The sequence below is a fragment of the Carassius carassius genome, chromosome 50, assembly GCF_963082965.1.
Source record: "Carassius carassius chromosome 50, fCarCar2.1, whole genome shotgun sequence".
Taxonomy (NCBI): domain Eukaryota; kingdom Metazoa; phylum Chordata; class Actinopteri; order Cypriniformes; family Cyprinidae; genus Carassius; species Carassius carassius.
In genome coordinates this window covers 12,520,634-12,532,245 of record NC_081804.1, presented here as the reverse complement: position 1 = coordinate 12,532,245, position 11,612 = coordinate 12,520,634, and the positions used below count along the sequence as shown (strand labels likewise).

Genomic DNA, 11,612 nt, shown 5'->3' with positions numbered 1-11,612 from the left:
AGCAACAGTCAACGAAGACTGACCATTTCTGGGCGTAGAGACGTCTTGTAGACGAGGCTCTCGCCTGAGCAATGGTGGGTAGCACGTCCCCGGGGAGGCTTAGAGGCTCCCATCGAGGGACCTGAGGGATCAGAGCGATCGGGGGAAAAGCATAAAGAAGGAGGCTGGGCCAGTTGTGGGCCAGCGCATCTATGTCCTTTGAAAAAAGGTTGGGCAATGAGAGTTGCTTTCTGAGGCGAAGAGGTCGACCTCTGCCTTCCCGTAAACCTCCCAGATTTTGAGAACCGTCTGGGGATGGAGCATCCACTTGTCCTGGGGGACATTGCTCAGAGAAAGCATGTCTGCTCCAAGATTTGTCTTGCCAGGTATATGCGTCACCCTGAGCGCTCTGGTGATATGACTGCCCTCATATGGACTGAGTTGAAAACCGCTCCCAGGAACGTAATATGTTGGCTCGGGAGCAGTGAGCTCTTGGCGAAATTGACCCCAAGTTAAGTGGCTCAGGAGCACGGATCTGTGGTGGTCTAGCTCAGTTCGCGACTGGGCTAGAATGAGCCAGTCATCAAGATAGTTCAGAACGTGGATTCCCATCTGTCTCAGAGGGGAAAGCTCCTCGTTCATGCACTTCGTGAGAGGTGAGACGAGGTCACTCGCTTCAACCGAGGGACACTGCTCTGGGCGTGAGAAGAGGACAGGGGACGGCTCTCTCATTGGAGAGGTTGAGGCACGCAGGTGCTGAGCTGGCGTGAACTCACCCAAAACCGGGTGCTGAGCCCCTCTTCCCCGCTGTCTTTTCCTGGCCAGCTCGCGGGAGAAAGAATACCCGATCCCGAGGGGCGGGATCGCTTTCATTAAATAAAGTCGAGACTCATGCTCTCACAGAAGTAGCATGAAGTCTCAGTGAGTGCCGCCTCTGCATGGGCTTTACCCAGGCAGAAGACGCACTCACTCTACAGCTGTGACACGGGATGGCCGCTGCCGTTAAAAATCGCTCTTTTAGAGCGGTGAAAACCACTGGAAATTGCTCTTCTGTGATCGCCGGATGAAGGAGATTGCTGAGAAGGGGCCGGAAGCGAGAAGCGTGTGGCCCGAGATCGGCTTTGAAGATCGGTTATCTTCGAGAGCGCGGGCGCTGCAGGCGGTCGGCAGTCTCAGCTGATCTGCTGCGGTTCTTCTTCGACAGTGAGTACTCGTTCCTGCGAAGGCATTCAGTCGGTTCAGCGGGATCCAGTGAAGTGAAGTCGTCGGTGAAGGAGTGAGATCTGATTTCCTATGGCAATTTGCCTGCTTATATAGCCATTCATCCCGTATTTTGGCGGGCTTTGGTGCGTTGCATCGCCAAACTGTGATTAGCTCACCTCACCTCTTGTCTGACAAGTCTTCGGGTTTTTGACTCGCTTCTTAATCAGGTGATAGCCCCATACGCTAAACCAATGCAGTCTGAGCCAGAAAGAGAATTGATTAGTTCATCTTTCGGGTCGAGTTTGATTCGTTCCTTAATCACGTTACAGACCCATACGCTATTTCTGTCACTGTTTCTTCAAGATATGTGGAGTGTCAAGTATATTTTCTGAAAATTATATTGCATACAGTTAGTGTTGGTGGTATGGTTATGTTCTGGTCAACACTCCACACACCTGTCCATGCAGCCATGCTTGGACAGAGCGGGGAGAGCAGCAAGACAAAACCCCTGGGGTACAGAACAGAACCATTATAAGCATACATAATTACAATTCACGCTGGAACCACGCTCAAAGAAATGCTAAAAGTGATGACAAAAAGCAGCAGCTAAGAGCTGGCATGACTAAAAGCAAAGCTAAAAAGCAAAAGCTGAAAGCAAAATTTGATGTTGTCCCAGGAACATGTCTCACTTGGTAAAATCAGGTTCTGCCATATGGCATCTTATCAATCACGTTGTCCAAATTTTCCTGCAGGGTATAATTTTGGACATGATTCCTATAATAAAAATATGATACAGCTGACAAATAGCTGATGGTCAGAAACGTTTCAAACAAGCAGATTCAAACACACACATTCTAAACATGAATATGAATCCTTAAGCTGTTCAATAGTTATTAAAAAGACATACACAATAAGTTATTTAAAACATGATAGTCAAATGTGTGGGTTACATATAAATTAATATGGAGTTAAGCTAGGGCTTTGCTTTGCTTGAACATTTGGGCGGAATTATGCGAATCTTCGAACACAGTGACTTAGACATACAGGGGTGTGTTTAAGCGATACATCTTAGGAGGGCATGGACAAATCTATCGTTTTATTAAAACTATCTGTTTGGGTTTGAGACTTTAGTCTTTGCAACTTCGGGATCTTATCTATTCACAAACATCTTGTAACACTCCAAAGAGAAAGGAAAACTAGAAATCACATCATATGCCCCCTATAATCAAGTGACCTAAATATCCTTCTATGATACACTTTTATCTTTACGTACATCTGTCAAGATTTTAATTGTTTTTTATGCTATTTGAGCCAATCAGAATTGACTTTACCTAATTTAGGAAGTAGTTAGTGACCTCCTGTTAGAGTATAATTGCTGCTGTATTGAGTATGCAGAGAGCGGCCTACGAACTCCTCACGAGTATTGAAGCTGATTTCTGCTGAGAAAAAAACTGCAAACTATTTTCTTCAGTAAATTTTTCTTCAGTTAATTCCATCTCTGACTCCTGGTCTTCATTCATCATACCTGGTCCTTGGGTTTAACTGTAAATTCCCCTACATTACTTTGACATTCTGTAAACATGCTATTATAACAAGCAGAATTTTAATATCATAATTATACACAGTTGTGGTTTATTATTCATTAACTTTTGTGCAAAACTTTGTTGTTCTGTGGTTTGAACAGGAAGAGATTTTATCGAATGCATTTTTATGCATACTTTCAATTCCATGCTTACCATTGCATATGAATTGAGAATTTACTATAATTTTTGGTTTGATAAATCCTTTCATAAAATATGGAAGCCCTTCATAACAGCTTTTATAGTTAGCTCATGAACAAACATTACAGATCAGTAGTGTACATTTGAATAAAAATATGGTGGGTGTCAAATATTAAAGTGATAAGAAAAATCTCCACTTATTGTTTCCTTTGTGATTTATAGCATTTAGGTTAGACATTAATCGTGCTTCAGAGATGACAATCTTTAAGTAAAGTCACTAAGGTTCACGTCATACTCGATTGTACCTCTTACACCAGTGGCTCTCAATTCCAGTCCATGGCCCCTTCCCCAAAATCATTGCTCAAACTTGAACAAACATTGCACTACTCGAGTTTCATCAATGCAGAGAGTAGATTGTCGTATATTCCATGTATGGTCTAAAATACAATCACCCTTTGTATTTGCCACAGAACAGCAACTGAGTAAATTTTGTCATCTTTGCAGGAATGTTGTATGAAGACTTTGCAAATGTAACATATCTTCAGCAACACTTGTGAAAGTGATTAGCACATATTGCAGGCACATACCGGTATAAATATAGATATATTTTGGTACATTATGTGTCACATTCATTGTTAATCATTGTTTTACAACAATTTTAAAATTTTCAAGCTTTTCATTACAGCAAATTTACTTTTTTTCAGACATGATATGTTGACAAGATTCTTCTTCTGTCTGTTAGTGTGTTGATTGTCATTCTTGTTATCATACTTTAACCACACACTGTGTATGCTCCATTTAGAAGAAAATCATATCTTGTTTCTATATTTATAGATACATTTGTGTCAAATTTTTACATAAATGTAAATTATTTGTAATATGTCAGAGCACAATATCATGCACGATGCATGAAAAATATTTTATTTAAATTCATTATATGTTTTTATCTTTATATCTTTATTGTTAGTAGACTGACTAATGATATGTTAGTGTTTTTTTTATATGTTAGTGTTATTAGCAAATCTGTTGGTTTATATGAAATAGTATGCATAACAAAAAGAGAGCTTCTCTGAAGGGTACAAATAGTTCATTAATTTTATTTAACAATTTGCAACATCCTAATAACAATATGGACTGCATAGAACGTTTATTATTTTATGTAAACATTAAACATTGACCTGAATAGAAAGTTTATTATATTATATAAACAGAAAACATATGCACTTACTTTTACATATCATTGTATTTCATATCAATAAAAAAGACTGATACATTATTTACAAAAATATACAGAGGGCTTTTGAACCTGTTATTAAAACATCATAAAATAATGTCAGATTTTTGAACTGTTAGTAATGATCGACCATAAATAGCTTTGTACCTTAAAAATGCCTCCATACATTTGATTGCTATATCATCTACTTCTGGATCAAACTTGTTTGCCAAAAGATGGTGTTGCTGCACAATCCATTTCAAGTCTCCAGCTCCATAGACACAAACTGCCCGTCTATGTATCCCAGTGCATGGTGGGTAGGGAGCTCCACTGTTTAGATCTCCTTCAAGGTAGCTCCACTTCACCAGACGAGCAATCGCGTTCATGTCCGATTGTTGGTACTTGATGTTTGGAGGATTGGATCCTGGTACTGAAGGCATCCGCTGTAACGTTGCCCACATGTGCTCATCTGGACTGTATGTGTCTTTCTCCCATTCCATGAAGTTTTGAATCTCTTTGCTTTTGAAGATGTGCTCCACAAACTCTCTTGAAACCACAAAGTAAGCATTTCCTGAGAACATGGGGCTCTTTATTGGTGGAGGCGACTTTTTGACATCTGTCTGAGTTACAAAGTTCGTAACATTGTGATGATACTGCCAGCGCCAATGTTTGTCCTTTACATCCTCGGACTCCAAACTGTTCTTTCCATTTAGGTGTTTTAGAGACTGGACAATTTCTGCATTGGTTTTAATGGGGAAATCTGTACCACAGGTGTTGAGCAGATACTTCCACTGGACAGGTGACTTGAGCAGATCTTGCATGCAGTTGATGTCCGCTTGAACTCGAGACCAGGAGGCATAAATCACACTCTCCAGTTTGCTGGACACAAATACATTGGTCAGGCAGGACGCAATGACTCTTACTGCTTTTTTAAAGATCTCAGGAGACTTCTGGTCCACGTGAACACAGTACACATTGTGAGGAGTATAAATGGCTCTCAGGAGCCTTTCAAACATCTCAATCTTCTCATGGATCACCATAGAGTAAGCAATGGGGAAATCTTTCTCCTCTTTACTGAGAGAAACAGTCAGAAACCCTCTGTCTCTGATATAGGATGGACAATCCTTGGTTGCATTGAGATAGAATGACTCTGATAGCTGGGTTTTTCTTTTTTTAGAGGCCAGGAGTTTTCTGAAAACCTCTTTGTCCACTCCATCCATGTCTTCTTGGATAATAGCAGAACAAGCTTGTAGTTCTCCAGCATCTTGCTGTAGTAAGTTATTGAAGACTGACTCTTCCTTATGAGGGCAATTTATCCCTTGTTCTTGATAGTTCAGCATGATGACAAACATGGTTATACTCACAGAAAGGATGGAGATTATTTTCATAAACCTCTGATTGTTAAGTCCCATGTTGAGTTCTTTAAGATTATAGCCTGCCAAAAACAATTACCTGGAGAGGAAACCTGTGTCAGTAAGGTATGAAACAGCCTCTCTTGTTAAAATACCAGAAGAATGTGGCAGGAACTGAAAGAGAATGAGTCATGTACAGAAAGGAAGGGTTGACCTCTGCCAAAACTTTGTGTAACAAAGAGGTTTTAAAAATAAGAGAAAACCCAATTCCTGGAGGGTCACAGCTCTGCAGAGTTTCAGTCCAACCAGCTCCAAATCACACCTGCTTGGACGTTTCTATTAATCCTGAAAACCTTGATTAGGCCGATCAGGTGTTTGATTAGGGTTGGAGCTGAACTGTGCAGAACTGTGGCCCTCCAGGAATTGGAGAGAGAACCGTTGTATTTCTGTTGTTCAGAAGCAAATGAGCAAAACAGATTAGTGTGTCCAGACATAACTAAACTATTGTGTACCTACTAATGTGATGAGGCTTCCATAATGGATGCAGACAAAATGGAGGTGCATCATCTCCCATCAATAATTGGGATGTTGAGTCGCAGTGCAGAACTCTGGTAGATATTGTGATATTCCATGCAGTCATGGCTGACTTCGCCATGCATCACCATTTTTTTTCATTTTTTTTTTTTACAAATGTTAAGAATGATGAAGGCCATTTGAAATCCCATTTGAGCTGCCAGAGCATACAGACTGAGATGCATCTGTAAAAATCAGATTAAAATTGCATTTCAAACCACCTCCACGCCTCAATTAAAGAAGTCAAGTTTTTGATGCCTTTCCACCTAAATTACCTGGAACAATTGTAACTTACCAGGAACTCCTTCACATCCATTTCTCAATACAAAGAACGCACGTTTTGGACTTGTATCCTCTGTAGTTCGGACTTTGCGCATTTGACTCGGGAGTGTGATGTCTGCGTTCACTTAAGCCACTTAATAACATCAGTCAGCTTGCCTTGGCTACTGCAATTTTTTCTTACTGTATACTTACAATAAAACGAAAAAGGATATGAAATACCAATGCCTCCTTAATGTTTTTCATTTAAACATAATAATAGCAGCAAAAATGTAATTAGTTCAGGGAAATGTGTATATATACAGCCATTACAATGAAACAAAATATTATATCTCTTTTAGCCTCTTTTTATTTTCATTTTAACATATAGATAAATTGAATACATACCAAAGATTACCTGTTAGATTGAACCAAAACTATTTATATTTTATGTTTAACCACTAAAGAGACATCGGAGCCCGCACCACATATCAGAAGGACTAGCCGAATTGAGATTGCTTTAGGCGGATACAGCGTGGAGCTGACGTTTTCGAAATCAGCTAAACACATTTTTATATAGGCTTATATAGTCTTTATAAATAAACCGCAGATTTGAGTTTTAAACAACTAAATTCTCACCTGAAATACTTTTAAAATTACATTTCATGCCACAATAACAGTAATATTTTGAAAATGACCCGAATAAATGGTGTTTGAAATCAAAATGCTGCGTGAACTCAACCAATCAGCATGTTTAGCACCCATGTCCCGCCCCCAAAAGTTTCGGAACTTACAAAAAGTACTACCTCGCCAGCAGGGACTTTCTGAAAAAGGGTCTGGCTCACTGTTCCCTTTCATAGGTTCACTTCAATGCTGCGATGACGTCATCGCTTTGGGAACACCTGTGGTGTGACAAATGTCTGAAGCCCTTATACCATCATGCCAATTTATTGGCCAATAGCGCTTAGCACCGCCCATACGTACGTATGTTATATATTCATGCTGAGTGCCATTTCATCAGATTTTAATTCCTTCAGGAAGCGAATCATCTGTTGCCCATCGGAAAGAGATTCTTGTGACAATAATTATATCAATAATTATTATTTATTTCAGCTCCGCTGCTGCATTGAGCTGAAACAAATAAGTGGAAGAGCTCATTTGTTTCAGAGTATTTCTTATAGCAAGTGATAACAGAGAGCAGTTTTCCCCCCTTTTCTCTCTGTTATCTGCTTAGCTGTACTAATGCAGACATTTCTTCTCTATTCCTGCACTGCATGAATGCATGTACATTGATTTGGCACTCATGCTTCCAACTCTAGTTACATATGACCTGTTTTTATCATGGATTCCATAGCTGACATTGCAGTGCGCATTGGTTTTTGGCGCTTCATGCTACCAAACACTAAACTGTCCAGCTAGTAATATTCTTCAGCTCCACTGCTATTTGAGCTGGAACAAATAGTAGACTCTGTGCTACGAGCTGGATCTGTGGAGTTTTGCAACCCACATTTGTCATGCAACATGGTTTTTGGCACTTCAGGCTACCAAGACTATTTGCATAACTGGCCTAATCATTATTCTTCTCATCCACTGAGTTACTCTGAGCTGAGCTACTTTGTGAACAAGTTAACGTGTAAGAGTATTTTTTATGGCAAGCTATTAATGCTCATGGTCAGCCTTCTTCATGTGATTGATGCGGCGCTTTTGCTTCCAACACTCGCTTCACATGAATAGCCACATTATGTACTACAGCGTACATTATTGTGCACTAGAGATATTGGGTGCTTCATGTTACCAAGCAGTGGTTTGCATGATTAATTACTCTGTTCTTTTCAGCTCCGCTGTTGCATTGAGCTGGAACCGTGTATAAATGTGGGCAACCTACAAGTTTGTTGCCTTTATCAGTTTTTCCGCTGCATGTTGCGTTTCAGACTGATTTTACCGTTCTCCGTGCTTTAGCTTGAAGATGGAGAGGATAGCCCTGAAGCCATGGTGCAGGGCCTATGTTGACATCCAAGTCCCCACTCTGTGGTTGGTGCTGGCATGCCTGATTTAGTATCCATTCCTGTTTCAGAGGTTTATCCCGCAACTCAGGTGTCTCGGGGCCTCATGAGGGAGGATCAGGCTGTCATATCGTTACACCATCCAGCTTATTTGGGCTGATTGGATTTGCATCACCTAACCTTGTGCTTGGAGTAAGCAATGTCAAGGACAGTTGCTCATCCTGTCTCTATCTGAACCAGAGATTGGTTTTTGACCATCAGTCTAAGGATGCGTACTTCAGCATCCAGATCGTCAAGGGACACAGGAAGTTCCTCAAGTTTGCTTTTTGAATGAAGTTTGCCAATACTTTATTCCATTGAACTGGACTTGAACGCCGATTGAGTGGCTGTCACATTAGTTCAAGGACTGACAACATGGCTGTGGTCTCATACATTGGTCAGATAGGATTATACTCTCGCCCCCTGTCAGGTTGATGAGATGTGTTCTTCTTGAACGCAGACCAGGTTCCTGTCGATCAGAGCAGTTCATGTCCCGGGTTACCTGACCTCAGGAGTAGACTTACTCTTGCACCCTCAGTTGGGTGAGTCTCATATGGCAAGGTTCGGCCGAGCAGACCAGACCACAGGTTTATGTGGCTGCCATATCTACTGAGTGTTACCCTTTGAGGTGTTTCAGAACGATGTCACCCTCTGGTTTTTCGTTATGCAGGGACGAGGCGGCTTAGGCCTTTCCACCCAGCACAGATCCATTTTGGGACCTATTTTGATTGGAAGACCTGGCAGGCCATCCATTGAGCCGTTTGTCGGATAACTTTGAAGTCATCTATTCTCTATTAGAGGAATGAGGATCTGCAGGCTCCGTCAGCTCCTCTAGTATGGACTTTTCCCCAACGTCGGTTAAGTCTTACTGCTTCCTAGGCCTAGTATATCCTAGGCTGCTTCAACACTGTTCATTTCAGCAAGTGGTTGGAGGCTTTTTCCCATGCTATGCGGGGTCAGATAGTCTATATCTTTAGCCTATGAGGCGCTTGGTGTGACTTCGCCTCCTAAGGTGCGTGCTCGTTGTACAAGAGCAATGGCTTCTTTTCAGGCTCTCTTTTAAGAGCTTTGTATGAGATGTCTGTGCTGTGGCAGGTTAGTCCTCTCCTAGCACTTTCATCAAGTTATACTTATCTGGATGTGAGGATGGCTCTTGGCTCCCGGGTCTCTTCCGCTTGAGCAGATTCTTTCCTTGGTCTTCCAGCTATCTTAGGTACGTCAGGCGTTATGGTATATCGTTCCCAAAGCGATGACGTCATTGCAGCATTGAAGTGAACCTATGAAAGGGAACATCTCGGTTACATATGTAACCTTGGTTCCTTGAATAGGGAATAAGATGCTGCGATGCTTGGACGTTCCTTACCTTTGATAGTGCTTCCTTCGTCTTTTGCCGCGTTTCCACCGACATTACCTGGAACTTTTCTCCCAGGAACTTTTCTCCCAGGAACTTTTTTGTCCCCCCAGACCTGTTGCCTTCTGCGTTTCCACCGCGGTCTAAAGTACCGGGAAGATTATGCTAATTTGTCCAGTGACATAGTATTGCGTGCGACTGCTTCTTCTTGTCAGGGACAGACTGTAATCATTCTTGTGCGACAGAAAAGGTAGAATGGATGAGATCCAAGGAGCGCTGCTTCTGCTCATGTTGTATTGGTTTACTCAAGAAATAATGAACCAAACGGCAGAAAACAGACGAGCACTGATAGTAAAGCGTATTCAGAAAGCTCGTAATGCTCGATACAAAATGAGACAACGTGTCTTATCAGCAATTGCCAACATCGACCGTGAGATGGCTGGGACGAACGCGCGACATCGGGCAGAAAGAACAAGATTGGTAAGAAATAATTAAATCAAATTTATCCAGAGTTCTGACTAATGTTATTATAGATTTTGTGAACTTATTTTTGCCACTTTTGTGTGTTCTAGATTTGCGAGTACTATCGAATGCGTCGCGTTGCGCCATCAGTTTGGGTACACAATAGAACAACTGCGTTGTGGGACAGCGTGGTTTCTACTTTCACCGAGGCCCAGTTGATAAAGAATTTCCGGATGTCTAAAGATACTTTTATGTACCTCTGTCATCGATTGCAACCTCAACTGGAGAGACAAGACACAAACTACAGACTTTGTGTACCCATCGAAAAAAGAATCGCCATTGCACTGTGGAAACTAGTGACCAACTCAGAGTACAGAAGCATCTCTCATTTATTTGGAATTGGAGTTGCTACTGTGTGTCGATGTGTTCATGATTCTTGCCCCGCTGTTGAGAAGGTACTCATGCCAGAAATTATTAAACTACCAAACAGTGAAAAGTTCAAAGAAATGGCTACATATTTTGAACGCAGATTGGGGTTGCCACAGTGTGTAGGTGCAATTGATGGGTCACACATCCCCATTCTTGGACCTGAGGACTACCACACAGAGTACTTCAACCGAAAGGGCTGGCATTCGATCATTCTGCAGGCTGTTGTGGATGGAAGGGGTCTTTTTTGGAATGTCTTTGTTGGAGCACCAGGCAGCCTGCATGATGCCAGAGTGCTGCGTTTGTCAGGTTTGTGGGGACTAGTGGATAGGGGTTTGTTACTACCTGATGTAACAAAAAACATTTGTGGACATGACGTGGGGTACTTTGTCCTTGGTGATGCAGCTTATCCTTTGAAGAGCTGGCTGATGAAACCTTTTACCGACAACGGACAACTGACACCCCAAAAAATTGTGTACAATCAAAAAACAGGCAGAGCCAAGGGTGGTGGTGGAGAATGCTTTTGGCAGACTAAAAGGAAGATGGAGGTGTTTGCTAAAACGAAATGACTGTAGTACGCACAAGGTCAAATCTCTGGTGATAGCATGTTGTGTTCTGCATAACCTTTGTGAAATGAATGGTGATGAGTTCAGGGAAGAATGGGTGGTAAGTGCATTAAACCAGCCTGATGGTGCTCAGTCGGCCACTGTAGAGGCTGAGGGACTAGATGCACGCACAGCTCTAATGCAGTTTTTGACGACAACGTAGTAAGCTGCAGTATCACTGCAATGTAATGTGAACAGCTGTAATGTGTCGTTTTCATGCTGATACACCTGTTATACAACATTGCAACAAAAACCGTGTACAACTTTCTTTTATAAAATACAATTTACTAAAAGTGTAAACTGCATTATCATTGTAATATGAGTCTGTAATGTGTGTTTGATTGTAACTCTAAATACACAGCTTATTAGTGTTTAATGGATTAATTTAATGGATAAACTGCAAGTCAGTACTTACTCACAGCATTAT

The 11,612-nt window shown here is 41.5% G+C and overlaps 2 protein-coding genes across 2 annotated transcripts; one reads left to right on the top strand and one right to left on the bottom strand.

The window, feature by feature from the left end:
• Nucleotides 1-4,043: 4,043 nt before the first annotated feature.
• On the bottom strand, nucleotides 4,044-5,643 carry LOC132133295 (beta-1,3-galactosyl-O-glycosyl-glycoprotein beta-1,6-N-acetylglucosaminyltransferase 3-like). Its single transcript, XM_059546098.1, has one exon. It carries the CDS (start codon nucleotides 5,526-5,528, stop codon nucleotides 4,224-4,226), a length of 1,305 nt encoding a protein of 434 aa, XP_059402081.1. The 5' UTR covers nucleotides 5,529-5,643; the 3' UTR covers nucleotides 4,044-4,223.
• Nucleotides 5,644-9,712: 4,069 nt separating this feature from the next.
• On the top strand, nucleotides 9,713-11,387 carry LOC132133425 (uncharacterized). Its single transcript, XM_059546234.1, has 2 exons — nucleotides 9,713-10,172; nucleotides 10,265-11,387. The coding sequence occupies exons 1-2, from the start codon at nucleotides 9,948-9,950 to the stop codon at nucleotides 11,147-11,149; spliced, it is 1,110 nt and encodes a 369-aa protein (XP_059402217.1). The 5' UTR covers nucleotides 9,713-9,947; the 3' UTR covers nucleotides 11,150-11,387.
• The last annotated feature ends 225 nt before the right edge of the window (nucleotides 11,388-11,612 follow it).